This window comes from Lonchura striata, chromosome 20, assembly GCF_050655825.1.
Source record: "Lonchura striata isolate lonStrDom1 chromosome 20, ASM5065582v1, whole genome shotgun sequence".
NCBI lineage: Eukaryota > Metazoa > Chordata > Aves > Passeriformes > Estrildidae > Lonchura > Lonchura striata.
This window is the reverse complement of record NC_140722.1, coordinates 11103242-11118316: the sequence shown is the minus strand read 5'-3', so window position 1 is coordinate 11118316 and position 15075 is coordinate 11103242. Positions and strand designations below refer to the sequence as shown.

The 15075-nt window shown below is 41.2% G+C and overlaps 1 protein-coding gene across 1 annotated transcript; it reads left to right on the top strand.

The window, feature by feature from the left end:
• Positions 1-109: 109 nt before the first annotated feature.
• Positions 110-14152, top strand: SS18L1 (SS18L1 subunit of BAF chromatin remodeling complex). Its single transcript, XM_021553557.4, has 11 exons — positions 110-344; positions 2941-3017; positions 3661-3745; positions 4583-4727; positions 7252-7449; positions 8445-8609; positions 9508-9609; positions 10020-10112; positions 10728-10847; positions 11578-11705; positions 11928-14152. The coding sequence occupies exons 1-11, from the start codon at positions 276-278 to the stop codon at positions 11952-11954; spliced, it is 1209 nt and encodes a 402-aa protein (XP_021409232.1). The 5' UTR covers positions 110-275; the 3' UTR covers positions 11955-14152.
• The last annotated feature ends 923 nt before the right edge of the window (positions 14153-15075 follow it).

Here is a 15075-nt window from a genome sequence, read left to right as displayed (position 1 = left end):
GAGGCGGCGGCGGCGCCGCTCCCGCTCCCTCCCCGCATCGCCGCCGCCGCCGCCGCCCCGCCGCCTCGGGGGGCTCGGGGGGCGCGGCGGGGGCGGTGCCCGGCGGCGCGGGGCGCGGCGCCCGCGGGTGTTCGCGGGGCGCAGATCGTACCATCTGCGGCCGCCCCCCTCCCCGTGCACTGCGGAGAATCCTCGCACGGCAATAGCAGCCAGATAATAACAATATTATTAGAGCCTGGAACCGATATATTATAGACACATAAAAATCCCCCACCATGTCGGTTGCCTTTGCTTCTGCTCGCCCAAGAGGCAAAGGGGAGGTCACCCAGCAAACTATCCAGAAGGTAAAAGAGCATGCTTTTATACAGACAATTTTAGACATTTATTCTGTCCATGCTCCTGCAGCTGGAGGCTGATTTCTAGGGCGATCAGGAAAACTCGTGAATTTGCGAGGGCTGCAGAGATGGACAGCTGGAGTGAGAGAGGTGGGGGAAGGAGGAGGAGGAGGAGGAGGTGGAACAAAGCAAAGGTGTTCAGATCGCTGCAAAGAGAGCGAGAGAAGGACGTAGGGAATAAAATCGGGATGGCACGTTATCCCTGCTGCTCGCCAAGGGGAAACGCTGCCAAGCATACATTGGGAAACGGCAATAAAATTTGCAAATATGCGGTTAATTTATGATGGTACGTCAGCTTCTGGCCCCCAAAGAATCCAACCTGAAAAAATGAATTGAAATAAAATACTGAATTTGCAAGGGTTTTCTTTTGTATCTGGATGCAGAATTTTAATCTCTCAGAAGATAGAGGGAGCACCAGCCACTGGTATTTTTCATAAACTACTATTATTGTGATGTGTTTATTGATGTTTAATGACAAACAAAGGTTTGGAAAGATTTTCTCTGGAGAGGAGATCCCCACATGGGTGTCATGCGGAGGCCAAATCAGAGGGTGCTGAGTTGGGAAGTTATTGTTTCCTATTTCCCAGGATTGGCAGCACAAGCAGACCCTGGCACCCTTCTCCTGCAGAAGGTGACGGCCAGGAGCAGCCAGGCTGGGAATGGCAATAAAGAACGTGCATGGTTGTAGTGCTGCTGTTTGTCAGGTGCACTTTTGCTGTCATTGTGGCCGTTCCCGTGGCTCCAGGTGTGCTGTGAGCCAGGTGTGAGCTCCGTGCGGTCCCTTCGCTGCCGGTGACCAGGGCAGAAGTGCCACTGCCAACACAGCCATTAACCTGTCACCAGGGGCTGTGCAGCCAAGCCATGATCTGCTGTCAATTTATGACTTCTAGGGGACAAAAATTCCCTCAGTGGTAGCGTGTGACAGGGCAGAGATGAGGGCAGAAAGAACTGCCAGGAGAGAGGCTGGAGAGATGACTTGCATCTCAGGAGACTGTTTGGAAACATCCCATTTTGTGGAGCTCTTGCAGCACGTGGTGTTGTGAACCAATTCATTTTAAATACTGAAATATTTCAGACTTGGTGAGTAAGTTTTTCCTCTATCCTCCAAATCAGTTGGAATTATTTCATAATTCAGTTGTTTGTCATTATACCCACACCCACAGACAAAGGGCAGATAAAGTATCTTCTGTTCGATTTTCAAGCCCTTTTTGCATATTCATAAACTTTGTGGAAGCTTCAAAATGTTCTTTCTCTAAAAGTAATGAGTGGAAGCATTTCCCATCTCAGGTGCATTTGCTGTTAGGTTACTTTGGGACTTTTCATGAGTGTTGGACTGTTGGCAGTGATTTTCTCTTTGACAAACAGCAATGCTAAGGAACAGACTTGCAGGCACAGGAACTGGATGGGATTTATAGTCAAGGATGGCAATGGAGCAGAGAGAGCAGGAGAAAAAAAAACCTCCAGAAGTCTTCATTAAAGTGAGCTTTTGAGAACATATACAAATTTCAATGAAAAAATATTATTCTTATTTGCATTCCTATTATATAAACAGGGGTTTTTTTATTTATTAACTCAATTTTAATAAACTTTCAAAGCTGTTCTTATCCCAGTATCAAATATTCCTAAAATAGCTTTCACACGGAGGAAGTTAGAGCTTTTGGCAATAGAGTAGTGGTGGTGCTGCTCTAAAATAGTTCATCATATAGCATTTCCAGGGCAGCAAAATTCAGTTCTGAACCAGAAATGGTTCTTTCCTCAAGAGCTCTCCTGCCCTGATGACACAGTGGTTCAAAGGCCCAATCTTGCAAGCCCTTGATAGCAGTGATATCTACAAAATCTATTATGCCAGAGGAAAATCTAAATTTCTGCGTGCTGATATTTTTTTTTTATTCATTCACCTGGAGAAAGTGCGCTGCAGTCACAAAAAAATATGGGAGAAAGAGACAAACTAATGCATCTGAAATTTCAGAATCAATCAAAGGATGTTTTAAGCTTTTAATCATTTTATGAGCTCATGAAATAAAAGTAAGGACACACTGGGATGTAATTCTCTTAAACATGGTTTCAGTAGCTGCAGCGATGCAAATTTTATACTTCATCAGGTTCAGCTGTCAGCACGCTCTGGTCTTGTGCAGGAAAGGAGTAGGTTTAATGGTTTGAAAGTTTGTTTCCTACTTAAAAGTAGGAATATTAGTATTAGATGACATTTTGGAAAGGGTTGGGTGATATTTTGGGATGAGGCGGGGATAATTCATAGTGAAAGTGTTTTCCTTCTTCAGCATCAGAATTAATCTGCCATTTAATGAACAAGGTAAGTCCATTAATTCTGCTGTATGGGTATTTCAAGTAACTACTTTAAAGATAACTTTTTATAATTAAATCAACCTTGTGGCTCAGTAAAGTCACATGTAGGTAATTTACAATAGCCAAGGCAACAAAATTGCACAAAACACCATCCAGTGCCAAGGAGGGTGGAGGATCACAAAAACACAGGACTTTTATACAATTCTCATAGTTACGTTTTGGTCCTATTTCTTTTATGCAGATGCTAGATGAAAATCACCACCTAATACAATGCATTATGGATTATCAGAGCAAGGGGAAAACTGCAGAATGTACTCAGTGAGTATTATGAATTGGGGAGTTTGTTAGAAATGTTTCCTGAAGTCTGGCTCTTCCTTTGCTCAGTGGCACAGCTGTTGGTTTGCTCTTGGAAACACTCCTGTTCCTTTCTAGGAGCTTTTCCAGCTCACGGAGAACTGTGAAGAAGCATAAACAGTTCTGGTGGTGCTTACTTGAGTAAACACTCCAGTTAGAGCACTCTTGAAAAATATCATGTTCTTCTTAGCTCGCTGGCAGGGAGAACAAATTTTGGGCTTTGGAGTTCTGGAATTTCATTCCTATCAGGGCCCTTGTTAGACAGAGAAGGGAAGAGTGATTGTTGGAGCAGCTGACTGGGTATCAGTCCTCAAAGATTGAGGTCCCAGCTCCACAGTTCAAAGTGCTTTCAAAGGAGGGTGTATTTTACCTCTCCCTGCCCCCAGGTTTATCCTTTTTGTAAAAAAGGTGTTGAGCACACTGATCCTTGATGGGAAACATGACAGCACAGACACAGGTCATTGCTACTGCTATTTATTAGAACAGATTAAAAATGGGTTAAGGTAATTTAACTAACCATTTGTAAATATGGGGGAAAAAAGAGAAAGACTTGGAATTTTGTGTATTGTTAACCCTTTTCAAATAAGCCTTACTCCTTGTTCTGTAGATACCAACAAATCCTGCACAGAAACCTGGTTTACTTGGCAACAATAGCAGACTCTAACCAGAATATGCAGTCCTTGCTTCCTGCTGTAAGTACCAGCACAATTACTGTAACTAATAATTGGTTATTAGTATAACTAATATCATAGTTATTTCCCTCAGATACATTAGCTATGCCAGAGGGAAATGTTCATTGATTCTGTCTCAGAGCAGTATAAATGAAATGCTTTTTAGTATTTTTCCAGATGAAACTTTTGAAGTGGCCAAGTAGACCACCAAACTTTTTTTTTTACTTTGTCTAAATTATGTTCTTTGGGACATTTGTGTTAATCTTTTTCCCATAGCTCAAGGTTTATGATGCAATGGTGCAGTCTGAACAGCTCCATTTGTTCAGATTCAATATTCTTACCTGTTCTTACTCTATTCTTTACTTGGGGGTAGAAAATGCTGCTGTTTGACGTCACAAATCTAATTCAACATTCGAGCATTGGTTTGTCTTTGCCCATGTTGTTATTCTTGCTCAGTGGATTGATTTGGGAAGTACCACACATAACACAACCTGCAGCATAGCTTGGCAAAGGTCAATCTGTCACCACACTCCTGTGTTGTCTTTGCTAATGCATTCCTCGCGGTGGTTGTGTTTGGAAATCCATGTGAGTGCAGAGGAACGAGCACAGGAGCCACACTCTGTGACAAACACAATCATTTCAAGCCCTTCACTGTGCTGCTGCCTGTCAGCTGCTCTGTCATGCTCAATGACATTCACACAGAGGACTCAAACCAAGAAAGGTTTACCCAAAAAGCAAAGCAAACGCATATTTAACCGAGGCAGTTTTTAGTCATAGTCAGGCTAATTTGGGGACTGCTATTTTTCTATTTAAAAACCTAACCAAAAAAATTTGCTTTTCCTCCTTGTTGTTTCACAGCCACCAACGCAAAATATAAACTTGGGCCCGGGAGGGATGAGTCAGAGCGCATCCAACCAATCCCTCCACTCCCAGAGCAATCTCAGCGATGCCATCGGGACCGGCCTTCCTCCCTCCTCCCTCATGCAGAGTCAGATTAGCAATGGTGAGCTTTGGTCCCCTTTGTGCTGCTTTGCTGTTGCCTGGCAACAAAATCATTAATGCAGAATATACTTAGAGAGCTGGAAAAGATCTCTCCTAACTCACCTTTCAGGCATATGGGGATTTCAGGCACATGCTGAAATCACCACAAAATGGCTACAGGCAGGAATGATGTTGGCTTCGGCAGAGTGCTTTGTGTTTCTGCAGAGGAAATTAAAGACTTTTTCTCAAAAAAATACATGATGAAAAACACCAAGTAAGGATGCATCCAAGTTTTCAGTAAGAAAAATTATATGTTACAGTATTTTTGTCATGGAAGTGGCGGGGTTGGCCAGGGTAAAATGGAATTGCTTGCATGACTAACCACACAGCCAAGGCTTCAGATTGCAAAGACCTTCCAGGATACATTTCTCTTTACAAATCATTTGGTGTTGCATCAGTCTTTGTCCTCTACAAAAGCTTGCAGAGATTGTACTACACAGTCAAAGAATTTCCACAGACATTTCATATTAACACATATTATGATCTGTTTGGTTTTGTTCATGCAACTAAACTAACTGAAAAACAATTTTTAATATGTGCATTTTATATTATGAATAATCTGTTTGTTTTGTAGATCATGGTTGCTCAGTCAGTTGTTTCTGTGGGTGTCTCCCAGAGTAACTGAGAGCAAAACCAGTTTCTATAAATAGAAATATCTGATTGTAAAATCACAGACCTGGGTAGGGGGACTCAAAAGCAGACACAAGCCATGAAATTACTTCTGAGTTTTTGAAAATCCCTTTGTGGTCAAGCCTATAGTACCTTTTAAACAATTGGATAAGGGACCTGTGAAGTGAACTTACTACATTTTTCAGGGCCTTTGTTTTGAAAGTTTTAATACTGAGTATGAGTAATATATTAACTAAGTCAAAACATTGTTTTATTATTAAGAATAGTCATTTTCAGTGCTACTGTTGCTGGTTTTCTGATTTGCTCCCTAGCCTCCTCCAAATCTTTGGAGTAATTTGCTGTTGATTGAAAGAACCAGACTGGAAATCTTAAGGACTGGACTCATCCACATATTTTCCCTTAGAATCACAAATTAGCCAACCTTCCTTTTTTTTTATTTTAAAAAGGCACAAGAATCTCTATTTTTTTCCCATGCAAATAAGGCAAGGTTTATCAACACTTGCTTCACTCCACCTCTCACTCAAGGCAATTGCTATCTCCATTCACACACTCTGTGACCTTGTGTTGCACCAGGATCAGCTTAACAACTTAAACAAACCAGAGCAAAACACAGAGATAATTTTCTGAAGCAGCATTTTGACCCAGCTCCACTGATTTCCAGAGAGCTGGATCTCTTCATTTCTTGTTGAAATATTTGCTGCTTGCATCTCTTCATCAGGAGAAAATATCATAATTTACAGCAAATGTTCTAATTTTGATGTCTATGAAGACCATTAAGGGAAATTAATAAGGTTTGTACTAAATGAGTTAGACGTTTTTCAGAGGCTGCAGATACACTTAATAACCCTGAATTAAAATATCATTATTTAAACATTGCAACATAATTCTGCCTCTTCTAAGGATTCTGCATTCTACCTAAACTAATTGAGATTGACAACAACATGGCTGAATTTAGACAAACAACAATATGCACCATCACAACTTGGATAGTAACAATATACAATGAAAACAAATTTGCAAAACTCATTCATCAAACTCTTTCCAGCAATAAACAACAAACAAGAACCCCATTTCCCCCAATATTAGCTACTCAACTGCGACAGAATTCTGAAAAATAAGCACACTGCCAGATAAGCAGGATGGTGCAAACCCAGGATGTATCTGGACCAGTCTGATGATTACATTCTGATGCTGGAAAGGGAATAACAACTGGAATTGTTATGGTGACTTGGAAAATTTATCTTCCTCTGAGTTACTTTTAGTCAAACTTCAGGAAAGGGAGAGATAGGTTTGTTTCCTGAGCAGAGGCTCCCTTGGTACTTCTGAAGCCCCAGCTAAGAAGGTGAGCTGGTTATAGAGGTACTATATAGTTACATATACTAGTTATATAGTACTAGTTATATATAGTTATATCCACTGTATAGGAATAGTGGATGCAGCAATGTGCAAAGTGTCTCTCAGCCGCTGCTGTGCCTTCCCATTGTCACCACCTGTGTGAATGGGGAAAAGGAATCAACTGCAGGACAAGAGGAATGAAAGGACAAATTTCAAAAGAGGAAAGAGGAAAGAGGAAAGATGGGAGGAAGTGGTTGTAGGGCATTGCTGCTGGTTTTGTTCTTCCCATCTGCTATCCTGTACAGCCTGGATTTGGCTTCCAAGAAGAGGAGGTGTGCTCTAACTGTGCAGCAGGCAGTTTTAATTTGTCTGTAAATAACAGGGAGTGTTAATAATGAGGATTTTTGGTTTTTTGTTTTGCCTTATCATAAGGTATTTCAGAAGGGCCACGAGGCCTCATGCTCGCTGTGCATTGCCAATAATAGCTGAGATTTTCCTGTCGCTCTCTCTCGTTTCTGCAGGTCCTAACCACGTGTCTATGCAGCAGTCAGGCCAGAACACCATGCCCACGACCTCTCTGAGTATGACTGTCAGCAGCCATGGGACTGGCCCTGGCTACAGCCACACAGTGCCTGCCTCTCAGAACGTGCCAATGCAAGGCCAGGGGTCAATAGGCAATTACGTCTCTCGAACAAACATCAACATGCAGTCCAACCCAGGTGAACTCCCTCCTCCTGGGCCACCTCGACTCTCCACTGACCTCAGAGGGTTTGCCACACATGACTTTGTTCTGTAAATATTTTCTGTGGACAGTTACAAACATATCTGAGGAACAGACAGCTTTGAGACATCTCTGAATTTCCAGATGTCAGGCACCAGTGTAATTCAGAACAGTTTCAGATTTGCTTTAACTTAGGCTGACTCGCCATGGTTAGGGCTGAGCTGGGGAAAAGAGGGTTAGATAGAAGGGCAGCAGCATTGTCTGATAGCCCTGGCAGCAAATCCCACAGCCATGGGAGGGATCTGAGCAGCACCTTTACCCAAACACAAAGAACCTGCCAGAGTATAACACATTTACTCTTTGTACATTACTAGCCCATTTTGTTATTTTATTGGTACTTCACATTGTTTGCAGGGCATCAATAGACTAGCAGACAACTCAATCTCTTAATTTAAAAAAAGTTTGCTAGTTGAATTGCATTGAATGGGATGTCTGATGCTTTAGAATTCTTTAGAGCATCATTAAATTTAGGAATAAAACAAATCCTAGACTAGCAGTTTACTTAAACTCTATATAATCATCAAGTGTGTGAGAAGATGGAAGCACAAGAAAGAATATATTAGAAAAGAAACGCAGCAGTGAAACAGTCAGGAGGTAGACAAGAACAAACATAATTATAATTTCTTGTTTCTTTTTAACCCTACTGCAATAAGGTTTACATTCTTTTAAGTAAGCTAATAATAATCAAGGCTGGGTGTATTTTTAAATATCTGCTGAAGCAAATGGCAAGAACTGACCATGTAATAAGATCCTTTCTGTATTCCAGTGCAGAAGAGTAAATAAATCTAGTAGGAAAACATCTCCCCCTGTGGAAAATTTACAGAATTATCAGGACACACATTAGCTGAAGGTTTTAACTTGCTTCCAAAGAGACTAGGAGAGAACTGCCCCATTTTAATTTCTGGAAAACAATCTTTTCCATGTCCATTGCAGTCTCCATGATGCACCAGCAAGCAGCAACGTCACATTACAACTCAGCACAAGGAGGGAGCCAGCACTACCAGGGGCAGTCCTCCATTGCCATGATGAGCCAGAGCAACCAAGGCAACAGCATGATGGGGCAGCGACCCATGGGCCCTTACAGAGCTTCACAGCAAGGTAAAATTGCTATCAGATTATTGATAGAACTCTCATTAAACTGATGTCACTCTGTCCTGTGGGGTATACAGGTCACCGACATTTCCAAGTCACATTTACAAATGGAGAATCCCACCCAGAAGCACAGGAAATCCTGAATGGTGCAAGTATCATGACAATGAGATGAACTTGAATCTATTTTCAAGATTCATCTATTTAATTATTGTGCGTGTTTAGAAAAATACTTCTCTCTAAAAGGGGATCATAAATCTCTAAAGAAAAGAGAAACAATTTGATATACAGCTCATTCAAGGCACTGGGAATCTATTTAGTTCTTTGCCATGGTGTTGGATCAGCCCTAACATGGCACAGTTAGCAAGGAACACATTTCTGGAAAGAAGATACAGCTTGCCAGCAATTAAAATGAAAAATTAAGCCAAGGAAAAGAAAACACCAGAGGATAACTACCATGCTCTTAAGACCTCTCTGGATAAAGTTCTAAGAGGTAATAAAGCTGCTAGACTGATTCTAAAACAAACTTAATTTTGCTAAGAAAAAAGTTTGTGTATTAATTAAAATATATTTAATTCTGACTGTGCTCTTGAGCATGGAATCTATTCCTGTGCTTTCTAATAATTCAGACTAGTAGATGAAATGCAGCCCTTACTTTTGGTGTTTTTGCAGAAGTGAGTGATTCTAGGATGTGTTACTGTCTGTTGTGGGATTTCAATTTCAACCATCTTTGCCTGAGAACACAAATTTATTTCCTTTTTCTAGTGAGCAAAATATCTTTATAACTGCTCTCAATTGTTTGCTTTTCCAGACATAAACTTTGTTTTCTTAAAAAAATATATTAGATAAGAGAAACGCATCCCTTGGGAGTCCACAGGCTCAGTCTGCCTTGTCTTGTGCCTTGCAGGTTCCTCGCAGCAGTACATGGGTCAGGAAGAATATTACAGTGAGCAGTACAGTCATGGCCAAGGCTCATCAGAACCTATGAATCAGCAATACTATCCAGATGGTAATTCCTCTGAGCTGGGCTCACCGTGATACTGCTCAAGTGCAGAGCACCACGACTGCCATGTCCAAGGACTTGGCAAACCTATTATGCTTAATTTCCAATTTAATGCTGGAAAATTAGAATCCCAGGGGATGGGAGCCTGGTACAAAACATGCACATCATTGCACCCTGCTATATAAAATGCTCAAAAAGAGCTGAAATCTCAGTTTGGATTAGTAAGCACAAGGGTTTTATCCATTGCTGTCACTTTATTTGCCGTGTATTCAATATTCTCCCTAAGGGCTCTGTATTTGCTCTTAGCCTCATCTTGGTGCATAAGCAGATTCATAATATATATTCAATATATATTCAACTCTTTGTCTATGGTCCCATTAAGAATGAATCTGACAAATCTTTGTGGCTCCTTGCAGGACATGGTGATTATGCCTATCAGCAGTCATCCTATACTGAACAGAGCTACGACCGGTCGTTTGACGACTCTACACAACACTACTATGAAGGAGGTAGGAAAATACAGCAAAATCTTAACAGTAAATTCAATGTATTATTAACATATCTGAGCTCTAAATTAACTGGTAACACTAACTGAATTATGGTGCAGCAAGGTGGCATTTAGGAGAAGTGATGACTTCTACAGAGCTTCTTTCATTTTGTTGTTTCAGGATACAGCAGATGGAATTTCCATCATAGGTATCTGAAAAAAAAATACCAGTAACAACTAGATAAATTGTCTTTCTGGGATATATAAATAAACATCATTATCTAGAAGAAAGTACGAGAGGGCTTCTTGAGAAAGCAGCTATTTACCCTGGTAGACTTATCTATGTGACTTTTTCTTCTGAAGCCCTTCTGGAATAAAAAAATTACTTTGAGGAACAGATTGTTTGTTTGTTTAGTGATGTGTATAAATAAGTAACTCTCCTATTCAAAAGAACTAAAAATCACTGGCAAAATAAATATTTTGCTTGGCAAAATCCAATCATCTGTTTCTAAGAAAAGTATTTGTGTATGAGTTCTAGACCAAGGCTCCTTATGCCTTTGTTTTCCTTATGATCCACATGTACAGTGAAATACCTGCCTCATCTATGACCAAACAATTCCAATATTTCCCCCTCCAGGAAATTCTCAGTACAGCCAGCAGCAGGCAGGATACCAACAGGGAGCTGCACAACAGCAAACATATTCCCAGCAGCAATACCCAAATCAACAGAGTTACCCAGGACAACAGCAGGGATATGGTAAGAAAACTCTTGGTGGCTGGTCAAGTGTTTGCAGTGTTTCACCCTGATGCCTCCAATCCTAAGCTAAAATAGGCTGTGAACTATTTCCTTGATTAACCTTGGATTAACAAGTACCAAAATTAGTCAAAGATCTAGTAAAGGGATTCTGGGCAGTAACATACATAAGAATAGCACTGCATTCCATCCTGAATCCCTCTCTCTTTCGATAGAAGTTAGAAAATACACATTTTCTTCATGTTGACTTTATGTTAAACATCATCAGGAGGTCACTGCCTGGGTTCCCAGGCCTCCTACACACCTAGTCCTTCTAAACTGACATGAAAAAGAACATCAACAGTCCAGAGAATCACTCCTCTGTTGCTTATAGTGGCACAGCCAGATTAGATAGGAATTTAAACACGCAGTTGTTAATAAAATATAGGCCAGGTAGTTCGCACAGAAGTGTGCCAATACAGATTTCAGAGAGGCTTCACTTAGAAGTGTTATAACATATTCTGAGCTAAGTTTAAAACCTAATTTTACACTGCTGCAACTACATCATTATTGTTATTAACACCTCCTAGTGCAAACCGAGAGGGGGAGGTCTGGGCAGAGTTTACTCACAGTTCTTACTCACAGAGCTTACTTTGTTAGCATCATGTTTTAGATCATGTTAACTCTTAAAACTCCAGCAAATCAAGCCTATAATGGATTTTACTGCCTGTAATGGATTTTACTGTCTTCTCAGGTCCTGCACAAGGAGCCTCCTCACAGTATTCCAGCTACCAGCAGGGACAGGGGCAGCAATATGGAAGTTACAGAGCTTCCCAGACAGGCCCATCCGCTCAGCAACAGAGGCCTTATGGCTATGAGCAGGTAAATTGTCTAAATCTTTGCTCTGAAAGAGCAGATCTGGCTGTTGGCTCTGTCTATAAATCTATCTGATAATTTGGTACAGGTATATATGGGTGATACTTCAGTAGGTCTTGTAAAATTCACAGACTGAAAGAAATTGCTTCATTCGCAGTAAGCCTCTAATATGTTTTTAACATATCTATTTCTTCTTTTTTTTTTTTTTTTTTTTTTTTTTTTTAACAGGGACAATATGGAAATTACCAGCAATAAAAGAATACAGTGCTGTGTCAGATTCCTTTCAATAGTATCTCAATCTTTTGAACTGGATGTACAGGCAGTTTTGATTAATTGTAATATGTTGGTTACCCCTTAGCACAAAGCAGCGTCTGTATGTGAACAGTGTTCATTTCATGCTGGATATGAAGCAGTGCACTACTGGTAACAAGACAATGCTTTAATGGTTTGATATTTGGTGCTGTGTATAGTACTGTATGTTGATACAACGCAGAAGTTTTCCATTTACCCCCTCTTGTCCCATTCTCGATGTTTCTGAATAGCTTTAGGATCATTAAATCACAGCTGTGCCCCGTTCTGGAAAACAGCCAGGTTGTTCTTCAGTCTGGCCCAATGCAAAGCCCATCAGTCACATTTCAGTGCAGGGAAGTTCCCTGTGGTAAGTTATTGATCTTTTTTTAACTGGATGCACTGAAGATTACCTGCCAGCCTCCAAAATCCATGGCTCTTCAGCTTATTTCTACAGAAAAGGGAATGGATATATAACTTATAAAATATCAGTTCTATGCTATATGACAAAAAATATCTACAACTTCTGTAATACCTACCTACCTACCCAAATCCTATAATTAAGTAATCTGCATAAGTCCACATTTCTGTTGTGAAAGGTACAGAAAGAGGATCCAAACCTATGATCATAGAAATGTTAATAAATAGAAGCACCTTTTATATGTCCATGTAAACAAAGGTATTTCTGTTGTGGAAAGAAATACAGAAGGGAGCTGTGAGACCTACAGTGTCAGCCTGCTTGCCATCAATATTGCTTCATATCGTGCTTAGCTGAGAAAAACATCTGGCAGAAGTCCCATCTTGAATATCCTACTCCAAAATACATTTTTGTGCCAAATTTTGCAAGCAGGTGGCTGGCATCCTTCTTTATTCTGATTCTTGTGCTGCCCTTGCTCAGATTCCCCAGCAAGCATAATAACCATATTGTCCAATTTGGTGGTCTGTTGTTCTTACACCTCATCATCACTTTTATTTTCCTATTGTAGCTTGACAGAAAAATAGTTCAGAAGTTAAAGGAAAAAATGCATTTTTATTGCAGATAAGCAATTAAATTCAGCTTTAATTGTGAGACACTATTATGCATATAGAGAGAGGAGCTATTAAAGGGGTCAACCAGTGAAAGAATACCTATAGAGGGAGAATTTAGAGAGAAAAACTAGTGGTATGTAAAAATCAGTATGAACAATGTAAGTCGCTTCTATTGAGTTTTATATGTTCTTATAAAGTCTTGGGGAGGGGGGGGGGTGAAAAAAAAGCGCTTTTAAGTACTTATATAAGTGTTGAACGAAATACTGTGTCCAAATTTCTCCGAAGCAAAAACCTGGGGTGGCTGTGTAGCCCACAAACATTTTTTGATATGTGATTAACTGCAAATTTACAAAAGTAGATACACTGTGTAGGATTTTCTCCTTTTCTTTGTCTGACTGGTGTTATTTATGGGATTTCGAGTACTTTATATTTTGAAAAACAAAAACCACAAGGAAAACACAACATCTCTCAATGCATTGCTTTTTTTTTTTCCTTTAGAAGAAAATCTTTAACTGGACAACTAGGAGATTTACTATTAAATGTTGTCCAAGCACTATTCTTCCTATGTTAATAATTTCAACTACTGGTAAAATAGAAACCTTTTTTTTTCAGTCAGTCCTCATTTCTCTCATCTTTTCTGCTGGTGTTTTCATACTCTCAAATAGAAAGGAACAGAAAGGAAGATTGTTTTCTTTATAATAATTACTATTACAGGTAGCCAGAAGAATGCAATATTGCCCTTTGCCAGTTTGGGAATACACCGTTTATGTGGTTTTTGAAAGTGCTGAAATGCTTTTGAGAGAATACGAGCAACACTTAAACCGAAACAGCAACATTACATCAATCTGAAATGTCTTACATTAAGAACTTCGTGAATGTTGTGTATATAATGTATTTGAAAGAGCACTTTGAAAATAGTTTGTACATTTATTTCCTAATTTATACATGATTTTTGGTGTTAATATTTCTAATTGTTAATAACAAAACGTTTATTTAATGTGTCGTCCATTTTTATGTATTAATGTGGAAACAAAGTGATGCCAGCATTTTGACTTCTTCCATGCATTGTATCATTTTCTGTTTTGTAATACAGAATGCTTGAAAATTGTTTAGTTTAAATATTATCTGAAAGTAGATTTGGTGGTACATTTCTTGTGGCAGATGGAATGGGTAGCACAGGTTACCCTTTCCTTAGGGGTGCTGGTGGGTGACAGCTGGCCATGCCCCAGCCCAGAAATTCCCGGAGCGCTGGGCTGATCCCGGTGTGGCAGCAAGGGAGGGAGAATTCTGCCTCTCCGACCTGATGGAGAGGGTCCAAAGGACCAAACTGATCGAGGGATGGAGCAGCTCTGCCATGAGCAAAGGCTGAGAGAATCGGGATTCTTCAGAGTGCTTAGGGGAACTCTGGTGTGCCTTAATTGCAGCTTTCCCGTGCCTGAAGGGAGCTGTAGGAAAGTCGGAAATAGACTATTTACAAAGGCCCGGAGTGACAAGACAAGGGGGAATGTTTCAAACTGGCAGAGGGCAGGGTTAGATGGGGATTAGGAGGATGCTCGGAGCTGTGAGGGGCGGGATCCCTGACACAGGGCGCGCAGAGAGCTGTGGCTGCTCCAGCCCTGCTAGCGCTCAGGGCCAGGCTGGACGGGGTTTGGCGCAAGCTGGGATAGTGGAAGGGGCGACGAGATGATCTTTAAGGCTTCCAACCCAATCTGTTGTGGATTCTGTGACTCGCGAGCTCTCCCAGCCGCTCTGCGGACAGAGGGGCCGGGCTGAGGCGGGGCTGAGGCGGCTCTGCGGACACTGGGGTCGGGCTGGACGGGGCTTGGTGCAAGCTGGGATAGTGGAAGGGGGAATTAAATGATCTTTAAGCCCGCTTCCAACCCGAGCCATTCTGGATTCTGTGACACGCGAGCTCCCTCAGCCCTCAGCGGCGCCGCTCTGGGGACTCGGGCCGGGCTGAGGCGGGGCTGAGGGACACCGGGGCCGGGCTGAGGCGGGGCTGAGGCGGCTCTGGGGACACCGGGGCCGGGCTGAGGCGGCTCTGGGAACACACGGGCCG